Source organism: Bos javanicus, chromosome X (genome assembly GCF_032452875.1).
Source record: "Bos javanicus breed banteng chromosome X, ARS-OSU_banteng_1.0, whole genome shotgun sequence".
NCBI lineage: Eukaryota > Metazoa > Chordata > Mammalia > Artiodactyla > Bovidae > Bos > Bos javanicus.
In genome coordinates, this window is record NC_083897.1 from 31,342,855 (window position 1) to 31,366,633 (window position 23,779).

Consider the following 23,779-nt stretch of genomic DNA (forward strand, 5'->3'; position numbering starts at 1 on the left):
AGAATCAGGAGGGGACTTTCAGACAATGTTAACTCTCTCATTTTACACATGCAGCACTGAGGCACAGGAGAAGGCAGGCACCTAATTCATTAGTGACAAATGATGGGAATCAAACTGAAGGGTTCTGAGTCTCTTTTTTGTGTTCCTCACACACTTTGCAGAGAAGGCAGTGGCAACCCACTCCGGTACTCTTGCCTGGAAAATCCCATGGACGGAGGAGCCTGATAGGCTGCAGTCCATGGGGTCGCTAGGAGTCGAACACGACTGAGCGACTTCACTTTCACTTTTCACTTTCATGCATTGAAGAAGGAAATGGCAACCCACTCCAGTATTCTTGCCTGGAGAATCCCAGGGACAGAGGAGCCTGGTGGGCTGCCGTCTGTGGGGTTGCATAGAGTCGGACACAACTGAATCAATTTAGCAGCAGCAGCAACACGCACTTTGTATTATCATATTGTCCCACTGTATAATTTATTCATAACAACCTTAAGGTCTCTAAAGGCAAATACCATGTTGTTCCACTTAAAAGCTCCTACTGCAGGGTAGCAAGCACCCGAATATATATCATAGTCCCAATGGTCACTTGTCACATCCAGCGCTTCCCATAACGACTTTCTGCCATGACGGAGATCCTCGTTTTTTCCCCCCTGTCTGATATGGTCACCAGAGCCGTGTGTAGCTACCAAACACTTGGTACGGGGCTACGGGGATTGAGAAAGCAATTTCTTAATTCCATTTAATTTTAATTAATGAAAATGTACATTTAAAAAGCCACATTTATCTGGCGGTGTTGCAGTGACTAAATGTGGTGACCACAGAGGTGTCAGAGGACTGACTTTGAAGCGGAATTAAGAGCCAAGGCTGATGTACGAATTCCAGCGAGGCTTTTTGGTGGTGCTTGATGCCGCTCAGCAGCTGGCACAGGCCGTTTGGGTCCACTCATTCATTAGACAACGTTGACCACACCCTAGAAGGGCGGGGCCTTGCGTGGGGCGCATGGGCACAAACAACTAGACAGGCCACGCCGTTACGAATGGGCGTGGCCTGGGAACGGCACGAGAGCCGCACGTGCCGCAGGGGAGAGGATGTCACGTAAGCGTCACTGCCCCGAGGTCTTCTGGGTCTTGGGCGGCCATCAGAGAGGGAGTACCTCAGCGTGGCAGCCACCCCGAATTATGCCTACTGATAGAAAGTCGACCCGGGGGAGGATTCGGTCGAGGACCCGGGCAAGGATCCGAGCACTGCGGCGGGCGCGCTCCAAGAAGGTCAATTTGGGAGGGGAGAGCAGTGCGGAGAACCGTGCGGAGAACCCAGCGATGGGGTCACAGCCTAGGGGTAGCATGGCGTCCGCACAGCAGTCTAGGGGGCAGGCCGCATCTGTGCACGGCGTCCGGGGTGGGACACGCCGGTCTACACTAAAGGTGTGGGTCAGCCAGCGCTTCGGGCTGTTCCTGCTAGGTTTCTGGTTCCTCCTGCTGCTGTGCTTCTACATGAGTACTGGTGAGTGCCTGCCCGGAGGACATTGCGCAGGGGTCCCTCAGGGGAACTGGAGGGGGAGGGGGAGGGGAAGATGTCAAAGGAGCGGGGAACCTCTGCGCGCTGTGGTGCGAAGGCCATCCATGCCTCCCTCACAGTCGGCCCTCTTATTGATAGACAAATGGCTTCCCTCCTCCTCTCCCTTCAGAAGCACCTTCCGTCCCTTCTGTCAGCTCAGAAAAACCTTCCCTCCCCACTTGCCTGCACAAAGCCCTACCCCCTCTCACCTCCCGCCATTTTATAAAACAAAACGGAGGTGAAATTCTCGGAACATAAAATGAACTGGTAGTGAACAGTGTGGTGGCATTTAGATATTGAAACGTTGAGCAGCCACCACCTCTCTCTAGTTCCAAAATATTTTCCTCACCCCGAATTTAAACCTATACCCACTAAGACTGCAGTTACTCCTCATTTCCCAGGCCCTGTCCCTATGGATTTGTTTTGGACTTTTACTATCCATGGGAACATGTAATATTTGTCCTTCCTTGTATATGGCTTGTTCTATTTGGTGTAATGGTTTCGAGATTTTGGGACGTTGTAGCATATGTATTGGTGCTTCATCCCTTTTTTATGGCTGAATACTATTCTGTGGTATGAATATACTCCATTTTGTTTGTCCATTTATCAAATTGCTGGGCTTTTGGGTTTTTCCTCAGGGTTTTTCTCTTTCCACTTGCTGGGTATTTTGAATAATACTGTTATGAATGTGTTTAGTCACTCAGTCATGCCCGACTCTACGACCCCATGGACTGTAGTCTGCCAGGCTCCTCTGTGCATGGGGATTTTCCAGGCAGGAATACTGGAGTGGGTTACCATGCTCTTCATCAGGGGATCTTCCCAACCCAGGGATCAAGCTCAGGTCTCCCGCATTGCAGGTGGATTCTTTACCATCTGAACCACCAGGGAAGCCCAAGAATACTGGAGTGGAGTGCCGTTCCCTTCTCCAGGGGCTCTTGCCAAGCTAGGAATTGAACCAGGGTTTCCTGCATTGCAGGCAGGTTTTTATAGCTGAGCTACCAGGGAAGCCCCATTGTTATGAATATTCTTCTACAAATTTTTGTGTATGTTTTCAGTTCTCCTGGGCATGTACCTAGGAGTGGAATTGCTAGGTCAAATGGGAATTCCATGTTGACCTGTTTGAGGAAGTCCCCAATTTTTTCCAAAGTGGTTGAGCCACTGACAGTGTATGTGTGCTGTGTGCTAAGTCTCTTCAGTCATGTCTGACTCTGGGACCCTATGGACTGTAGCCCACCAGGTTCATTTGTCCCTGGGATTCTCCAGGCAAGATTACTGGAGTGGGTTGCCATGCTCTTCTCCAGGGCATCTTCCCAACCAGTGGTGAAACCCATGTCTCTTACATCTCCTGCATTGGCAGGCAGGTTCCCAGGTGGCACTAATGGTAAAGAACCCACCTGCTGATGCAGGAGACTTAAGAGACACTGATTCAATTCCTAGGTGGGGTAGATCCCCTGGAGAAAGAAATGGCAACCCACTCCAGTATTCTTTCCTGGACAATCCCATGGACAGAGAAGCCTGACAGGCAATAGCCCATAGGATTGTGAAGAGTCAGACATGACTGAAGCGACTTAGTACACAGCACAGCACAGCACTCCCTAGGAAGCCCATGACAGTGTATGAAGGTCCTCATTTAACCAGGATTTTTTACCATCTCCATTATTTATGAGCGCCATCCTAGTGCAAGTGAAGTGGTATCGTATTGTGGTTTTCATTAGTGTTTCCCTAATGACTAATGATATAGAGTAGCTTTTCATATGCTCTTTGCAGAAATACCTATTCAAATCATTTAACCATTTAAAAAGTGGATTGTTTGTGGTTTTGTTACTGAGCTGTAAGAGTTCTTCATATATTCAGAATATGTGATTTTTAAATATTTTCTCTCATTCTGTAGGTTTTCTTTTTTAAAAATTTATGTATTTTTAGTTGAATGATACTTTCCTTACAGTATTGTGTTGGTTTCTGCCATATATCAACATGAATCAGCCATAGGTATACATATGTCCCCTCTCTCTTGATTCCGCCTCCCTTCTCCCACCCCATCCCACCCCTCTAGGTTGAGTTCCCTGAGTCAAACAGCAAATTCCCTTTGGCTATATATTTTACATATGGTAAAATGTAATATGTATATGTTTCCACTGTACTCTCTCCATTTGTTCCACCCTCTCCTTCCTGCTTCCGCCCCCATATTGGTAAGTCTTCTCTATGTCTGAGTCTCCATTGTTGCCCTGCAAATAGATTCATCAATACTATCTTTCTAGATTCCAGATATATGAATTAGTGTACAATATTTGTTTTTCTGACTTCACTGTATGATAGGCACTAGGTTCATCCACCTCATTAGAACTGAGTCAAAACATGTTCTTTTTGTGGCTGAGTAATATTCCATTGTATGTATGCATCACAGCTTCTTTATCCATTCATCTGTTTTATTTTAATAGTTTTGTGGTTTTAGTCCTTATATTTAGGTTGTTGATCTGGTTTGTATTAATTTTTGTTTGTGGTGCATGTTAGGGGTCTAACGTTCTTTTGCATGTGAATATTTGAACTGTGGTATTGGAGAAGACTCTTGAGAGTCCCTTGGGCTGCAAGGAGATCCATCCAGTCCATTCTAAAGGAGATCAGTCCTGGGTGTTCATTGGAAGGACTGATGCTAAAGCTGAAACTCCAGTACTTTGGCCACCTCATGCAAAGAGTTGACTCATTGGAAAAGACTCTGATGCTGGGAGGGATTGGGGGCAAGAGGAGAAGGGGACGACAGAGGATGAGATGTCTGGATGGCATCACTGACTCAATGGACATGAGTTTGAGTAACTCCAGGAGTTGGTGATGGACAGGGAGGCCTGGCGTGCTGTGATTCACTGGGTTGCAGAGTCGGACATGACTGAGCGGCTGAACTGAACTGAACTGATCCAGTTATTTCAGTGCCATTTGTTGAAGAGACTATTCATTCCCCTTCGAATAGTCTTGGCACCCTGTTGAAAATCAGTTGACCATAGACCTATAGGTTTATTGATGGACTCTTAAGTTCTGTTCTGTTGGTCTATGTGTCTGTTCCTGTGCCAGTACCATACTCTGATTACTATAGGTTTGTAGCAAGTCGAGAAAGTTGGACATGTGATTCCTTCAATTTTGTTCCTTCTTATATTGCTTTGAGTATTCAAGGCCTCTTATAATTCCATATAAATTTGAGGACTAACTTTTCTATTTATGCAAAAAGGTCATAAGTTTTGATAGAGATTGTATTTAATCTGTAGATCACAGTGGACAGTATTGCCATCATAACAGCATTAAGTCTTTCAAGCTATGAACATGGCATGTCTTTCCATTAATGGATATCTTCTTTAATTTATTTCAGCAATGTTTTATAGTATTCATTATACAAGTTGTTAACCTCCTTGGTCAAATTTAGTCCTCGATATTTCATTCTTTTGGGTGCTATTGTAAATGGAGTTGTTTTCTTAATTTTCTTTTTGGATTATTTATTGCTGTTGTATAGAAGCACAACTTACTTTTGCATGTTGATCTTGTACCCTACAACTTGGCTGAATTGTATGAGCTCTAGTAAGTTTTTTTGTGAACTTTAAAAAATATTCTGCCTATAGAATTATTTTATCTGTGAATAGAGATAGTTGTTTTTCCTTTACATTTTGGATGTCTTTTATTTCATTTTATATTCTACTTGCTCTGACTAGAACTTTCAATACAGTGTTGAATAGCAGTGGTAGAAGTGGGCATCCTTCTCTTCTAATCTTAAAGGGAAAGCTTTTGGTTTTTCGCTATTGATTATGATGTTAGCTGTTGATTTTTCATAAATGCTTTTTATCATATTGAGGAAAATCCCTTCTATTCATAGTTTGGTGAGTGGTTTGATCATAAAAGTTGTTGGATTTTGCCAAATATTTTCTCCGTACCAATTGAGATGACCATGTGAGTTTTTTTTTCCTTCATTCTGTTAAGGTGGTGTGTTCCATTGATATTATTATGTTGAACCATCCTTGGATTCTTGGGATTAAACCCCACTTGGTTATTTTGTATACTGTTTTTAATATGCAGTTGCATTTGATTTGCCAGTATTTTGTATCTGTATTTATATGTGATATTGGTTTGTGTATTTTTTTTCTTGTGGTATCTTTGTCTGGCTTTGGTATAAGGTTAATACTGGCATCATAGAATGAGGAAAGACCTGTTCCCTCTTTTTCTGTTTTTGGAAGAGTTTGAGAAGGATTAGTATTACTTCTTTAAATATTTGATAGAAATCACCAATGAAGCGACTTTTCTTTATAGGGAAGTTTTGATGAGTGTTTCAGTGTCTTTACTTAAAATAGGTCTTCTCTAAAAGGTCTTCTTCCCTAGCTTCCTTTCACAAGCTACTAAATTTCCTCACCAACTTGCACAAACACCCTTCTTTCCCTCATGAATGACTTCCATCCCTCATTTCTCCTAAGAACTTTTTATTATCTCCTATCTCATAATCACTATCAGTTCAGTCGCTCAGTTGTATCTCTTTGTGACCCCATGAACCTCAGTACGCCAGGCCTCCCTGTCTATCACCAACTCCCGGAGTTCACCCAAACCCATGTCTGTTGAGTCGGTGATGCCAGCCAACCATCTCATCCTCTGTCATCCCCTTCTCCTCCTGCCCTCAATCTTTTCCAGCATCATGGTCTTTTAAAATGAGTCAGCTCTTCACATCAGGTGGCCAAAGTATTGGAATTTCAGCTTCAACATCAGTCCTTCCAATGAACACCCAGGACTCATCTCCTTTAGGATGAACTGGTTGGTTCTCCTTGCAGTCCAAGGGACTCTCAAGAGTCTTCTCCAACACCACAGTTCAAAAGCATCAATTCTTTGGCGCTCAGCTTTCTTTACAGTCCAACTCTCACATCCATACATGACTACTGGAAAAACCATAGCCTTGACTAGATGGACCTTTGTTGGCAAAGTAATGTCTATGCTTTTCAATATGCTGTCTAGGTTGGTCATAACTTTCCTTCCAAGGAGTAAGTGTCTTTTAATTTCATGGCTGCAGTCACCATCTGCAGTGATTTTGAAGCCCCCAAAAGTAAAGTCAGCCACTGTTTCCCCATCTATTTGCCATGAAGTGATGGAACTGGATGCCATGATCTTCGTTTTCTGAATGTTGAGCTTTAAGCCAACTTTTTCACTCTCCTCTTTCACTTTCATTGAGAGGCTCTTTAGTTCTTCTTCACTTTCTGCCATAAGGGTGGTGTCATCTGCATATCTGAGGTTATTGATATTTCTCCCGGCAGTCTTGATTCCAGCTTGTGCTTCTTCCAGCCCAGCGTTTCTCATGATGTACTCTGCATATAAGTTAAATAAGCAGTGTGACAATATACAGCCTTGATGTACTCCTTTTCCTATTTATCATTACTAAGCTCCTTCACCTCACTGATCAAAGTGCTAACCTCCACACTTCCTCTCTTAAAGCTCTTCCACCTCTAACCTCACCTTACTAACCCCCCTTACCTAACCTATCAAATTCATTTCTATATCACCTCCTTTCTCAAAGACCTTTCCTTGCTCACTTCCTCTCACAAAAGTGGAAGTGAACGTGTTAGTAGCTCAGTCATGTCTGACTCTCTTCGATCCCATGGACTGTAGCCCACCAGGCTCCTCTGTCCATAGAATTCTCTAGTCAAGAATACTGGAGTGTGTTGCCATGTCCTTCTCCAAGGGATTTTCCCAACCCAGGGATCGAACCCGGGTCTCCTGCATTGCAGGCAGATTCTTTACCAGTGAGCCGCCAGGGAAGCCCTTCCCTTTTTTTCATGGTTGCCATCCCTGCCTCCTCTAACCTCACAAAATGACTTCCCTTCTTCCCCTGTAAGGCCTCTTTCCCTCCAATCCTTTCACAAAGTAGGAACTTCCCTCTCTCCACATAGTACTAAACTCCCTCACCTTTCTCAAAGAACTTTTCTCCTTTACGTATGCTCACGAAGACACTCCTGCTGTCACCTCAGCCACGAATCCCTTTCCTCTTTTATTCTCACAAGTGCTTTCCCCTCTTCATCACCACTCCAGAAGTTCTTCTTAACCTTTAGTCAAGGTCCTTTCATTCTTTACCTCCCCATAATGACTTTTCTTGGATCACCATACAAGCCTTCTCTCCCCTCATTCAAAAACTTTTCTTCTTTATTTCACAAAGCCCTTTACTCCCCTCACTCAAGGTCTTTACTCTCTCACCTCCCTCTTAAAATGCCTTCATTGTTCTTCTCACTCTTAACATACCTTCACAAAGATCTCCTCAGTCAAAATCCTTTCCTTCTCTTATTTACCCTGAGACCTTTGCTCACCCCCCTCCCCTAGATGCTTGTTTTGGCCCTCCAAAGGCCCCCTAATCTCCCCAACTCATAGGTTTTTCTTCCTCACCACCCACAGGTACTCTCCTTCCTCAGAAGTCTTCTTTTCCTCCTACTCAGTGCTCTTGTGGCCTCACTTTCCTCACTCAAAGTCTTTGCTCCTCCAGATCTTTCTTGCTGCCCTGCCCCCAAATCCAGTACTTTTCCTTTCCCCACAGCCTGCTCTCTTAGCTCAAAGATACCCTTGTCAAGAAAGGGCCTTGTCTACCTTACCTCCTTCAGGCTGCCCTCCCTCCCAACCCCCTCACTATGGTATTTTGTCTCCTCCTCTGCATAAAGAACTTGGGTTTCCCACAGTATTCTTCCCTCCCTCCTTCCCTCAAGCTCCAGCTTCAAACCCAAAGACCTTCCATGATCCCCACGTCTAATCTCAGTGACTTCTCTCTCCCTGCCCTCCCCAGAGTCCTTCCATCTCTTCAGCTAAGGTCCTCCACAGTCAAAAGGAGGAGGCAAAAATTGGGCAGAGGCATTGTAAGTTAAAGGAACAGAAACCACTATATACTGTGTCATGGCTGCTTGGGGATAAAATTTAGTGTTAAATAAAGTATACGTTATGCATTCTTTTATCAACTATTTTAAGTAAGGTAGAAAAATATGATTCCTGCTCTTAGAAAAATATTTTAAGATGCATTTTAAATGATCATTTACAAATCATATTATTTAAGATTATTCATATGTATTTTTCCTACTATTCATCTAAAATACAAAGTATTTCTGAATTACTTTTAATGTATTTGTAAATGTTAGTTACAAATAAAACTGAGAACCTTACAAACTGAGACCTTTTTCATTCTCTGAAAAAGTAATTTAGAAAATACAACTATATATTGTTGTATTTTCTTAGTTCATGAGTTCTTCATTTTCTACTTCTGTTTTGAGTAGATCTCTTTGAAAAAGAGAATACTGTTATTCAGTGTAATTTCTTTATTTCCATGAGGACTTTTTCCAATATAGGTTTAACATGTTTTCTCTTAAAATAATCCATGATTCATTCTTTATGTTGTCAAATTTCCCAGATCCTCAAAAGGTAACATATGACTGGATGGATTAAAAATCATTTTGCATTTAAAATGATTTAACTCAATTATGCGATGGGTTGACGTGTATCTCCCCCCTCCCTGCATCAAAAACTGTTGTAGTACGTTTTTTGTACTGGTACCTCAGAATGTGACCTGATTTGGAGATAAGGTGTTTATAGAGGTAATCAAGTTAAAGTGAAGTGGGCCCTAATCCAGTATGAATGGTTTCATTATAAAAAGGAGAGATTTGAACAGAGAGATAGACATTGATAGCATAAAGACTATATGAATAGACATGGGGAGTAGACAGCCATCTATAAGCCAAGGAGAGAGGCTTTCTTTCACAGTTCTCAGAAAGAATCAACCCTGTTGACATCTCAATTTTGAACTTCTGGCCACCGGAATTGTTGAAACAATAAATTTCTGTTGTTAAAGCCACTAGGTTTATGGTGCTTTCTTACAATGACCCTAGCAAACTAATACATACTGTTGTTGTTAATTCAGTTGCTAAGTCATATCTGACTCTTAGCGACCCCATGCCAGGATTCCCTGTCCTTCACTATCTCCTAGAGTTTGCTCAAATTCATGTCCATTTAGTCAGTGATGCTGTCTAACAATTTCATCCCCTTCTGCCCTCTTCTCTTTTGCCTTCAGTCTTTCCCAGCATCAGTGTCTTTTGCAATGAATCGGCTCTTTGTATCAGGTGGTCAGAGTATATTCAGGGTAAAATAAATAAAAATAATTTGGCCATGCCCTTGGAGTATTGCAGTGAAATCAGGGTACTTGGTCCCAGAGCTAAAATTTCCCTTCTTCATAGACAGGCCCTTCTGAGTTCTCTTAGATTTAATGCCACCAGGGGGAATTGAGGTTGAGGGATCTGAAGTAACTGCTGGGATAGCTTCAGGTTGTATTGTCATTTTAACCTTGCTTTTCAGGTTGTTTTTATGCACAAGGCATATAAACTAGTGGCATACAGGATGAAGAGACCAGTAGATCAGGACTGGGAATTTGATCCCATTTCCTCCACCAGTTCTCTAACTTACTGGGTTAGTCCTTATTGCATGTCTATTTTGGGGGGAGATTAAAAAAGAGAAATAAAGATTGACCAGTAGGTAACATATTCAGAATGTTTTAGCTCCATGGGGGGCGGGGAACCTCTTGACTAGTTTTTGTATTATTATACTTCATTTCTCTGTTATGCTTGGTGAGTAAATGAGGCAGTGCACCTCGATTGACTGCCTGGTACCACACTAAGCACGAACTTTGGTCTTGCTTTAACCATTTGTATATGCGGTGTAGTTGGAGGAACCCCGAACTAGGAGTTAGGAGACTTGAGTCATCATGATTCTGCCACTGACTTGCTATGTGACTTTTGAGGAATCGTTTTACCTGTTTAGGTTTCAGTTATCTTGTCTAAAAATTGGGATTTCATTAGGCAGGTGTTTCTCCTGCCTCAGTCATTTGTATAACACCTTCATAATTTGTGATCTTAATGCTACCAGTTATTCATATTTTCTTTAAATTGCCTCACTTTTTAATATAAATGCATTTGTTTTAAAAGGAAACTGTAGCACTGTTATAAATGGAAAATTGGTCATATTTGTGATTAAGAGAATTATTTATAAAAATCAGTATCATGAAAACAAAGTAATGTTATTAAAGTTAGAAACAATTTAAAAAGTGAAAGACATATGATGAAATATTTATGGTTTTACATTGTACTAAGCATTTCATGTATGATTTCATGTAATGCTTAGAATTCTTCAAAGTAAATTCTATTCCCATTTTTCAGATGAGTAAACTGAGGCAAAGATAAGTTTACTAATTTGTCCAAGTTGACTAGCTAGTACCTGGCAGAGTCAGAATGCAAATTCAGGTCTATTTGAGGCTGAGGCCCAGAAAAGACTGCAGCATAGGTAGACCCTCAAATAAAGCCCTAGCAAAATCCTCTTCAAGCTGATACTGTTGCAGGAAAGCAGACCCCTTCCAGGGCCCGAAACTAGGCTCTTGTCTAACACTCGGAAATGAATTGTCTGAGGAGATGCATGTGCTGGCAAAGCAAGAGATTTTATTGGGAAAGGGCACCCGGGTGGAGAGCAGTAGGGTAAGGGAACCCAGGAAAACTGCTCTGCCACGTGGCTCGAAGTCTCGGGTTTTATGGTGATGGGATTAGTTTCCGGGTGGTCTTTGACCAATCACTCTAATTCAGAGTCTTTCCTGGTGGCGCACACATCACTCAGCCAAGTTGGATGCTAGCGAGAGGGATTCTGGGAAGTGGACGGACATGCGGTGTCTCCTTTAGACCTTTCTCGAACTCTTCTGGTTGGTGGTGGCTCATTAGTTCCGTATTCCTTATCAGTATCTCCTGTCATAAAACAACTCATGCAAATGGTTACTATAGTGCCTGGCCAGGGTGGGCAGTCTCAATCTGTGTGCTTCCCCTAACAATACCATTAGCTACTGTTCACATTCTGTCTTTTCACCCTTTAATCTAGTTCTTCATCTGACATACTTCACTACAGAGCAGGGCTGGCATCATGATTTTTCAAATGAAAATGTAGGACAGGGGGCTCCCTTGTTCAAAATGTATTATGAATTTCAAGATGATAGAAGAACATTAAACCAACTGTAGGACTGTTTTGGAGAAGGCATTGGCGAACCACTCCAGTACTCTTGCCTGGAAAATCCCATGGATGGAGGAGCCTGGTAGGCTGCAGTCCATGGGGTCGCTAAGAGTCAGACACGACTGAGCGACTTCACTTTCACTTTTCACTTTCATGCATTGGAGAAGGAAATGGCAACCCACTCCAGTGTTCTTGCCTGGAGAATCCCAGGGACTGGGGAGCCTGGTGGGCTGCCGTCTGTGGGGTCGCACAGAGTTGGACAGGACTGAAGCGACTTAGCAGCAGCAGCAGCAGAACTGTTTTAAGAGTCACATGCTGTAGACTGCACAGGTCACATGCCCATGAAGCCCACAGCTTTGAGTCTGTTTTATTTTTTCACTTTGAAACTTAGTTAGATCTTCAGTCTTTTTTTTTTTTTTTTGGTAACAGGGAAATTAAAAAATAAAAATTCTTTGTGACAGGGAAACATAATTGGTTCTTTACCATTTCTTGTTGCCATTTAGGGATGCTTGTTCCTAATCTTTTATTTGCTGAGCTTAATGAGTGTACAGATGCAAATTAGAAGCATAGAGGATAGAATTATTCTGCATATGAAAAACAATGGGGGAGGGGAAAGAGTATGGAGCCTAATAAGGTGAAGAGGAAGCTCTGAAAAGACCTGGGCACTGGCTGATGGGAGATTCTGGAGAGAGAAAAGGACAGCTGCTTCTGAGAATGAAAGAACAGGGATATCAAAGGGGATTTTTATAAAGGTTTGCCATATGGTGAGTGGTGTCAAACCTTGTTTGGTGTCATGGTAGTTTTTCTATACTAGTCGTGTATATTTTTTTCTACACTTTCATAATAAATACCTAAATAGTGAAAATTAAATACACCCATAAATACTCAGCTGTGTTCCACCTAAAATCAAATCATGTAATGCTGATGATATTTATACATACTTTAGGAAATAGTGCTCATGTTAATTTTAAAATAATTGTCTTTCAGAGTAGGGAAAAGAGCAGTGGTAGGGAGCAGATTAAACATGCTGGAGGCTTTTGGTTCAGGCTGCTGCTGATGGGTGCTTACCTGAGTAAACATTTAATTGCCTCTTTCTTTTGTACCCATTGAAGTGACCAAAATATCTGTAATAGTTGAAAACTCAGAGAGCCAAGAAGGGTGCTATCTTTATTTATATACCAAAAATTTGGAGGGATTTCTAAAAGATAGCCAAGCTAGACACTACTGAGAGAAGTTGCAGCATACCTGTATTTCACTTCAGCTAAAGCCAAGCCTGTCTGGGAGGGTTTGGAGGCTAGAGTACCCTGAGTTGGAGATCAATTTGCATCCTGCAAGGACTCCAGAGAGCACACCCCCTGCAGAAGACAACCTGGTATGGAGATTCAAGTCGCTTTATGCCACTGCCAGCTGATACTTCTTCAGATGGCGTGTTGACAAGGGTAGTCAAGGTCGGCACTGAGTGAACAAATGGCAGTACAGAACACAAAGATCCTGTCAAGGCTCCTTCCAACTGTGGTTCCTTTCCTGTATGATGCAGAGCAATGAGCTCTCTAATCTGGCAAAATATGGCTGGCAATATTAATCTAATTTCTTATTTCCTGGGCTTCCAAGCCCCTTGTATGGTCAGTTTCTCCTAATCTTTTTTTTTTTTTTTTGTAAGCTGAAATATCTCAGAGAGGTCAGCTCCTGTTTAAAGTAGATCCTCTACCCTATATTATATTGATATCCACTTTCCTCATAGCACACATTGCAATTTATAGTTATTTAATTTGTTAGTTTACTTTTTTTTGTTTTCTCTACTACATCATAAGCTTCATGAGGGTAGGGATCTTATGTGATTTGTTCACTGATGTATTCCCCAAACCTCAAATATAATAGGCATTAGCTGAGCCAAAAGGGAAGCCCAGGAATACTGGAGTGGGTAGCCTATCCTTTCTCCAGCGATCTTCCCAACCCAGGAATTGAACTGGGGTCTCCTGCATTGCAGGCAGTTTCTTTACCAACTGAGCTATCAGGGAAGCCCATAATTATTTGTTAGTTTACTTTTTTTGTTTTCTCCACTATATGGTGAACTTCATGAGGGTAGGGATCTTACCTGATCTGTTCACTGATATATTCCCAAAACCTCAAATATAATAGGCATTAAAAACATATTTATTGAACGAGTAGGGGTTAGGATAAAACAAACAGAACAAAATGAGGTATTTTTAACATTGCCAAGATATTGTAATACACAGTGAAGATAAAACTATAATGATGAACATTTATGCATAATGCTAAAATATATAACACAAATGGTTTTAGAAATTGAAGTGGGAATGGACAAATATACAATTGTAGTGGCAAACTATGATACACATATTTTAGTCCTTGACAGAAAAAAGTAAAAATATTGACCGTTTGAATAATACAATTAGATTGATTTAACATGTATAACAAAGTTCATATTCATATAATAAAGTTCATATTGCAATAAAGTACCCTACAGGCTGAGAATATACACTCAGGTACATGTGTATGGAAGCTGGTCTCATTAAAATAAGAAAGAATATTTCATTGATATAAAGGAGATTTAAAAATTGCAAGTGAATATTCTTATGATTCAATCTTGATAATTACTTTATAAGCAAATGATTTCCTAGGAAAATTAAACTCATGAGCATGAAGCAGTAGTTATTTTCTATAGAATAGAACCATCTAGAGAGGAACAATCCCCCTTCAAAACTTACAGACTCAGACTTTATGGATGAGTTTTTCCAAACCTTTAATGGATCAAATATTTCCTATTCTGTTTAAACTGTTTAAGTATAGAAAAAAATATGAAAAGCTTCCCAGATTATTTTAGAAAGAAGATATAACTGTCATGCCAAAACCTATAGAGATAGCAAACAACAGAAAGCTGCAGGCACACTTGACTTAGAAATGTTGATCCACAAATTCTGTATACAGCATTAATACTTTGGGCTTTATTTCAGGAATGCAAGAATATTTTAATATTGGGAAATATGTTAATCTTCAACAATTAAGAGGCAGAGGAAAATACCATCATGGTAGTAAATATTAAAAACATTTGATAAAATCCCACTTCCATTCTTGCTTAAAAATAAAGCAAAATAACAGAAAATTTATAGTAAATTAGGACTAGGGGAGTACATTCTTAATTAGTAAAAAATTTCTTTCTTAAGCCAGAAATTTCTGTCTTCATCTGTATTTAGTGATATTGTGGTTGTATAGATCTGAAATGAAACTGAAGACCAATGAGCACTAAGGAGAGTAAAATAAAGTAGTAAGTTAGAAAATAAACTCCTTGCCTTTCTTACATACCAGCAGTAATCAGCTAGAAAATGTGGTGAAGTAGATCATATTCATATAAAAAGAAAATATACTTGACATATGGAAATAAGTGTAATAAGAATGGTATAGGACCTATATGAATGTAACTATAAACCTTACTCGGGGAGATAAAAAAGAGACTTGAATGAGTGAGATTCTTGAGTGAGGTAATTTTGTACTGTTATCCATTATCTCTCAATGAATCTACATTTAAGAAAATTCAAACTAGGTATACAAGGCACACAATAAATGTTTTTGAACGAATGTTAAATAAGGAACATAATTACCATAAAAATATTTTTAGGATTCTTTGAACTGACAGAATGATTCTAAGTTTCATCTAAAAAATTCTTCAGAGTTGAGAATAAAATTTTGATAATGAGGATTAATGAAAAGATTGCCAGATCAATTACTAAAGCTTATTGGTGCATGAATGGATAGTTCAATGGAACAAAATAGGAAGTCAAGAAACAAATCTATGACTGAGGACTTAGAATATTCTGGTGATATCATAAGTAGGAAAGGATGGATTTAATAAATGGACTTAAGAAAACTGGAAAAAAATGTATCCCTACCTCATATATCAAAATGTTTTCCAGGTGAATTAAAGATTTACATTTAAAAAGTGAAACTAAATTTCTCAAGTGCACATGGAACCTTCTCCAGGATAGATCACATCCTGGGCCATAAATCTAGCCTTGGTAAATTCAAAAAATTGAAATCATTCCAAGCATCTTTTCTGACCACAATGCAGTAAGATTAGATGTCAATTACAGGAGAAAAACTGTTAAAAATTCCAACATATGGAGGCTGAACAACACTTCTGAATAACCAACAAATCACAGAAGAAATCAAAAAAGAAATCAAAATATGCATAGAAATGAATGAAAATGAAAACACAACAACCCAAAACCTATGGGACACTGTAAAAGCAGCGCTAAGGGGAATGTTCATAGCAATACAGGCTTAACCTCAAGAAACAAGAAAAAAGTCAAATAACCTAACTCTATACCTAAAGCAACTAGGATCATATCTTGTTTTCAAGACTATGAACTCTTCCCTCTGGACTGGTTCCAAGAGTATCATAGCATCCAGTTTATCAATAATTATAAATTTCTTTTGTGGCCCTTAGCGGGACATGCTTTTCTTTTATTCTTCCTGTCTCCTACACTCTGGTTCCTCTGCCTTTTCTAAAACCGGCCTGAACATCTTGAAGTTCATGATTCACATATTGTTAAAGCATGGCTTGGAGAATTTTGAGCATTACTTTACTAGTGTATGAGATGAGTGCAATTGTGCACTAGTTTGAACATTCTTTGGCATTGCCTTTCTTTGGGATTGGAATGAAAACTGACCTTTTCCAGTCGTGTGGCCACTGCTGAGTTTTCCAAATTTGCTGGCATATTGAGTGCAGCACTTTCACAGCATCATCTTTTAGGATTTGAAATAGCTCAACTGTAATTCCATCACCTCCACTAGCTTTGTTCGTAGTGATGTTTCTTAAGGCCCACTTGACTTCACATTCCAGAATGTCTGGCTCTAGGTGAGTGATCACACCATCATAATTATCTGGGTCATGAAGATCTTTTTTGTACAGTTCTTCTGTGTATTCTTGCCACCTCTTCTTAATATGTTCTGCTTGTGTTAGGTCCATACCATTTCTGTAGTTTATCGAGCCCATCTTTGCATGAAATGTTCCCTTGAAATTGGTATTTCAATTTCCCATAGAATTGGTATCTCTAATTTTCTTGAAGGGATCTCTAGTCTTTCCCATTCTATTGTTTTCCTCTATTTCTTTGCACGGATTGGTGTGGAAGGCTTTCTTATCTCTCCTTGGTATTCTTTGGCACTCTGCATTCAAATGGGTATATCTTTCTTTTTCTCCTTTGTTTTTCCCTTCTCTTCTTTTTACAGTGTTTTGTAAGGCTTCCTCAAAGAGCCATTTTGCTTTTTCACATTTCTTTTTCTTGTGGATGGTCTTGATCCCTGTCTCTTGTACAGTGTCATGAACCTCCATCCATAATTCATCAGGCACGCTGTCTATCAGATCTAGTCCCTTAAGTATTATTTCCCACTTCCACTGTATAATCGTAAGGGATTGATTTAGGTCATAGCTGAATGGTCTAGTGATTTTCTTGACTTTCTTCAATTTAAGTCTCAATTTGGCAATAAGGAGTTCATGATCTAAGCCACAATCAGCTCCCGGTTTGTTTTTGCAGACTTTATAGAACTTCTCCATCTTTGGCTGCAAAGAACATAATCAATCTGATTTCACTGTTGATCATCTGGTGATGTCCATGTGTAGAGTCTCCTCTTGTGTTGTTGAAAGAGGGTGTTTGCTATGACCAGTACATTCTCTTGGCAAAGCTCTATGAGCCTTTGCCTTCCTTCATTCTGTACTCCAAGGCCAAATTTGCCTGTTACTTGCTTTCTACTTTTGCATTCCAGTCCCCTATAATGAAAAGGATATCTTTTTTGGGTGTTAGTTTTAAAAGGTCTTGTAGGTCTTCATAGAACCATTCAACTTCAGCTTCTTCAGCATTACTGGTCGGGGCATAGACTTGGATTACCATGATATTGAGTGGTTTGCCTTGAAAACGAACAGAGATCATTCTGTCGTTTTTGAGATTGCATCCAAATACTGCATTTTGGACTCTTCTGTTGACTGATGGCTAGTCCATTTCTCCTAGAGGATTCTTGGTCACAGTAGTAGATATAATGGTCACCTGAGTTAAATTCACCCATTCCAGTCCATTTTAGTTTGCCGAATCCTAAAATGTCGACGTTCACTCTTGCCCTCTCCTGTTTGACCACTTCCAATTTGCCTTGATTCATGGACCTAACATTCCAGGTTCCTATGCAATATTGCTCTTTACAATCTTGCTTCCATTACCAGTCACGTCCACAACTGGGGTGTTGTTTTTGCTTTGGCACCATCCCTTCATTGTTTCTGGAGTTAGTTCTCCACTTCTGTAGCATATTGGGCATCTACTGACCTGGGGAGTTCCTCTTTCAGTGTCCTATCTTTTTGCCTTTTCATACTGTTCATGGGGTTCTCAAGGCAAGAATACTGAAGTGCTTTGCTATTCCCTTCTCCAGTGTTCTTTGTAATATCAATAAATTGTAAAAAACTTAAATGTCTTGGTATGGGAGAAATTATCAACTCATTTATAATAGAGTTGTATAATGGAATGCCGTTAAGTTATTAAAGACAATGTTGGAAAATCCTTAATGATATGGACAAATCCTTATTATGGGAATGAGGATGGATATACTCTCCCCTTATATAGGAGGGAATTATGCCAGTAAAACTACAACCAGATTGTTCTGAAGTGGTGAGGAAGGAGATAATGTTTACAATGTCTAAAACCTTGTTGTTTTTTTTTTTTAAATCAGTAAATAAAGAAGCCAACATATTTGCCAAGAGTTTCTGTGATGGCATCCAATTTAATTGGAATACATACTGTTTCCAAGTTGTTAATTGACTGGGCTTCTGAATGTCAAGGGCTTCTCTGGAAACTTAACTGGTAAAAAATCCGCCTGCAATGCAGGAAACCCTGGTTCGATTCCTGGGTCTGGAAGATCCTCCACAAGTGGAGGCTACCCACTCCAGTGTTCTTGTTCTTCCCTTCTGGCTCAGATGGTAAAGAATGCATCTGCAGTGCAGAAGACCTGGGTTGGATCCCTGGGTTGGGAGGATCCCCTGCAGAAGGGAACAGCTACCCACTCAGTATTCTTACCTGGAGAATTCCATGGACAGAGGAGCCTGACAGGCTACAGTCCATGCGGTCACAAAGAGTAGGACATGACTGAGTGATCTTCACACCGAATGTCAAGACTATCAGAGGCAAATTGACTATTGTAGTTTACAGTTCAACAATGGCATGTTCCGGCCTATAGTTTAAACATCTTAAAATGTATTTTTTAATTAATTTATTGAAACTTAATACTCAGTTTTTTGTTTCACAGCAAAAACGTATTCTGATTATTAATTGTATCTAGCTGCTATGAGTTTTCTTGCCTGGAAAATCCCATGGACGGAGGAGCCTGGTGGCTCCAGTCCACGGGGTCGCTAAGAGTTGGGCACGACTGAGCAACCTCACTTTCCCTTTTCACTTTCATGCATTGGAGAAGGAAATGGCAACCTACTCCAGTGTTCTTGCCTGGAGAATCCCAGGGACGGGAGAGCCTGGTGGGCTGCTGTCTATGGGGTTGCACAGAGTCAGACATGACTGAAGTGACTTAGCAGCAGCAGCAGCAGCTATGAGTTTTAAATACAATGTCTGTTAGTTCTTAGACTTTGCATATTTAATTTAAGCAAAGGTAATTACTTTTAAAGGGTCAAGGAAGGTGATAACTTTATGTTGGGGTTAATAATTTCACTTTTCTTAAGGGTATATGGATTCTGTATCTGCAAATAACTATATTCTGTGGAGCAGTGAAAATGCTGATGGACAATCTCTGAATGAAACTTCTGCCTTGAGATCTCTGATAAGATTTTTCTTTCCAACAAGTAAGTTCCTGTTTTATTTTATTCCTCCCAGTGTCCTTGTTTTGAAACCAGTAGTTAAATGTTCAGGAGGCAGTGTAGTCTATTGGTAGTGGAGTGAGATACACCTGATTTTTAATCCTGACTCTGCCCTTTACGTTAGGCAAGATAACCTCTGAGCCTCAATGTCTTCATCATTAAAATGAAAATGCTTATCAGAAATAATTGTGAAGTAAATTGAGGCAGTATTTTAAGGCATTCCATAAATGCTTGTTAATACTTTTCCTTTACAAATTTCTAAACCTCAATTTACCTTAATGGCATTGCTTGAAATTTAGTCACTGATCCAGTTTTGTGAAAGCAGTGTCTTCTGTGGCATTAATCAGGGTACTGTGTAGCTCTAATATTATGGAATATACCAGATGTTTTCCCATCTGTTTTAATGATTAAAAGTTCAGGCTTCAAGTCACATTATCTTTGTCTTTTTGTGGTTCTGTATATAATGTGTTTATCAAGCACATGATGGCTCCTGAGATTAACCACAAATAAACACATTTCATTTTGTACAGCATGTGATGCCCTTTCAAGGAGAAAGTTCAAATAAATTGACATGTGAATTACAAAGATGAAGCTTTTATTAAAAATCATGCAGAGTTTATTCTAACAAAATTTGATGTATAAATACAAGCACGAAATTGTGTCCATTGTTTAATTCCAGACTCTACCACTGAATTCTTCTGTGACTTTGCATAAATCTCTTCATGTTTCTCTATAGAGATTTCAAGTTCAAAACAAGCATTATAACATCTATACTACTAATGAGAATAGCAAAATAAAGAAACTCAAATAATTTGTTTAAAATACTTCTACAGTTAAATGGATTGGAGAAAGAGAAGTCTGATAAGGTGCTTTGTTGTGAAGCTAAGAGAATAGTTTAATGAGTGTTGGAGTTGGTCATAAACAACAAATGATGATTCAAGCTTTAGAGCTTAAGAAGATAGCAGATGTAAACTATCCCAAGCTACTTATAATAAGTACATTATACAAACACTGAAGCCACCTTTAAAAATAGTCTAAATAAAGTATCTGCATTTATGAAATACTCCTCCAACCTAGTGCAGTAAGTTGAGTGAAAACCAATTTATAAATTGACGTTTTCGCCCAGTAAAATCAAACTGTCCCATTTTAAGAGAAATATCTTACCTAGGTTGATTCAGAGCTTCCCTGCTGGCTCAGACAATAAAGAATCCACCCATAATATGGGAGACCTGGGTTGGGAATATCTCCTGGAGGAGAGCATATCAACCCACTCTAGTATTCTTGCCTGGAAAAATCCATGGACAGAGGAGCCTGGCGGGATACGGTCCATGGGGTCGCAAAGAGTCGAACAGGACTGAGAGACTAAACACAGCACAGGTTGATTCACATCTTTCAACAGTCATTAAATATTAATACTTACAAATGTACATACCTTATTCTCAAAAAAGAAAAACTATAAGTTCATAAAATATGAAGTACTTTTAGCCAATATATTTCTTCCCCTATGTAATTAAAAATGAATATCCATCCCACTTAAGCACTAGCAAAAAGACTGTCATCTCATTATTAGACTGTTTTTAGTATTTTAGTAGGCATAGCAACCCACTCCAGTATTCTTGCCTGGAGGATCCCATGGACAGAGGAGCCTGGCAGGCTACAGTTCATGGGGTCACAAAGAGTCAGACACGACTGAAGCAACTTAGCATGCACGCACAGTAGTAGATTCATCTCTTGCAGATTTAAATGATAATGTTGAGACAGACAGGGAACTTTGAGAGGTCCCACAGTTCTTCTCCCTTTGGACAAAATCATATACTTATAGCTGATAAAAATTGTTCTACCTTTTTATTATTCAAAATTGGTGATTGAATCTGAAAGCTAATTTTAGTATCTGGCATAAACTCCAGATACTAATTTAGATATAAAATAACAGAAGCCCAGCATTAGAAGGGACCTTACAGATGATCTAGCCCAGTCTCTTCTATGATTTAAAATCTTTTCTTGTGTGATTTTCATTCCTGGAAAGTGGTCTTTGAATAATACCAATAGTGAGGAACTCAGCACACAGGAAGTTCATCAGCTCTCTGACCAGAGCCTGACAGTTATCACTCTTTCTTGAGTGTGTGATGTCCAGGACTGAACATGGTATTCCAGATGCAGTCCATCCTGGGGAGGAGAGTCACTCTGGGCCTGGCAAGATTGAGGAACAACTTGTTTAGAGTATAACAACAAAGTAGGCTAATCTCTCACATGTCTAAAATGTTTGGGAAATGAGTATCCAGGCCAACCAGTAATGTATTAAATTTGTGACCTTGCACAAGTTACTCTGATCCTTTATTTCTTAATTTTAAAACTGGAGATTGTAAAACCAATTTTGAGAGTTTCTTGTGAAGATTAGAAATAATATGTGTAAAGCAAGATACTTGGCCCAAATAGATGACTAATGAATGGTAGCTGTTATTATTTTTACCTGAGCTTCAGGAATTGTCAATCTTTAAAGAAGCAGAATATAATAAGAATATACCAGGAGGTAATAATATAACCATTATGTTGTTTTTTGCTGATGTTGAAGTGCTTTAGAGTGATTGTAAAACATCACTTAACTACTTTTCTAAGTCTGTAGTTGTTGATAATATTGGAGATTGATTCTATGCTGACCTTAAGCCATACTGTAGAGGTTTTCTTTTTGAATAAAAATCTGATATCTGTCTATTTAGTTGTCATTTGTTTCTCATATAAAGCAAGGTGTTTTAAAAAAATCAGCTATTTGAGCTTGTGAATTTTACAGATTCAGTTATGTATGAACTTATTGTAGTTGCATGAATCTTGGTATTCATGCCATAAATTATTGCCTATTCAGAATTAGAGTTGTAACTTAAGGCCAGAAGGAAGAATCTTAAAACATATTGCAGTGCCAATATGATTAAGTGTTGACAGAAACTAGGTCGATGCCAATAATATTACTGTATTTTCTAGCAGTGAATGGTGTGAATTTTACTTACATTCATTTTCATTGATGAATTCAGTACATTTCTGTAGCTTAGTAACATTGAGTAAGAGGGTATCTGTAGTATTCTTTTAACAAGGTGTTAGTTTTAAAGGCATTTGGCCTGTTCTAGCTATTTAACACCTTCTGTTCTGTGTTATATTTGTATCACTACTGCTCAACTTAAGTTTAAAGTCATTTTAAAACTACCTTACCAATGATCTGTTAACAATTTATATTTTTCTGGAGTTCATCTAGAATTGGAAATGTGATGTTAAGTAATTATTTTTTCAGCATTCATTACTATTTGTATATGTCATTCAATTTTTTCTTTAAATGTACAAGCTTGTTTGTTTTTTCCTTGGTTTTGTCTTGTGTAATTATTTAATTTAGGGGAAGTGCTTATTAACCATGCTGAAATCTCTCTTGCATTTTGTTTCTAAAAGCATGCGTTCCAGTGGAGGGTCAGGTGCTAACGCCTTGCAAGCAGGGGCAAGAGCTTAACAAGGATGAATGTTTGAAATACAAATGCTGTTACTCTTCAATCGAGACCGCTACGGTTAGCTGTTTTGCCCCTCTGAGAGACAGTAAGTTAATCCTTTTACATTTATTATATTCCTGTTTTTTAAAATTGAATAAACAGGTCACAATGGCATATGTTTACAGTTGGATCTCTTAGCTTAACCCTTAAAGGAGGCTCCCAGCCCTAGAGCAATACTACCATCTGTAGAAAGGCCTGGAGACCTCTATACATGAGCTGTTTCTGCATAGTCCTTAGGTGTGACTATGGTGGGTTTTTGTTGTTGTTTTTATTATAATTTTTTGGCCAAGTGGCACGTGGGATCTTAGTTCCCGACCAGGGATCAAATCCGCATGCCCTGCATTGGAAGCATGGAGTCTTAACCACTGGTGCCTGCATGCTCAGTTGCTGAGTCAGTTGTATCTGACCTTTTGCGATCCTATGGACTGTAGCCCACCAGGATCCTCTGTCCATGGGATTTTCCCCGCAAGAATATTGGAGTGGGTATCCATTTCCTCCTCCAGGGATCTTCCCTACCCAGGATCCAACTCGCATCTCCTGCCTTACAGGTGGATTCTTTACTGCTGATCCAGCGGGGAAGCCCCTTAATCACTGGACCACCAGGGAAGTCCTAACTGTTGCAGTTTGAGTTTGTTTTAGTCACTATCTTCTCCCATAGATCCCAGGCTCTACGAGATGTAACCATCAATGTGCCTGGGAGATAATACCAGTCTTATATATATATAAATATATTTCTTAGCTTAGTTTCTCTTCCCACCTTCTCTTCCTGAGTAGAATTCTTCTCATTTATCTTTTTCTTCAGCATCTCAGTATG

The 23,779-nt window shown here is 39.7% G+C and overlaps 1 protein-coding gene across 1 annotated transcript in view; it reads left to right on the plus strand.

Annotated features, from left to right (window-relative positions):
- The first annotated feature begins 979 nt into the window (after positions 1 to 979).
- The window catches only part of FMR1NB (FMR1 neighbor), a 39,750-nt gene continuing 16,950 nt past the window's right edge, over positions 980 to 23,779 (plus strand). Inside the window, exons 1-3 of the mRNA XM_061408661.1 lie at positions 980 to 1,500; positions 19,304 to 19,423; positions 22,871 to 23,011. Coding sequence (XP_061264645.1) covers positions 1,086 to 1,500; positions 19,304 to 19,423; positions 22,871 to 23,011 — 676 coding nt within the window. The 5' untranslated portion in view covers positions 980 to 1,085. The remainder of the gene's footprint in view (positions 1,501 to 19,303; positions 19,424 to 22,870; positions 23,012 to 23,779) is intronic.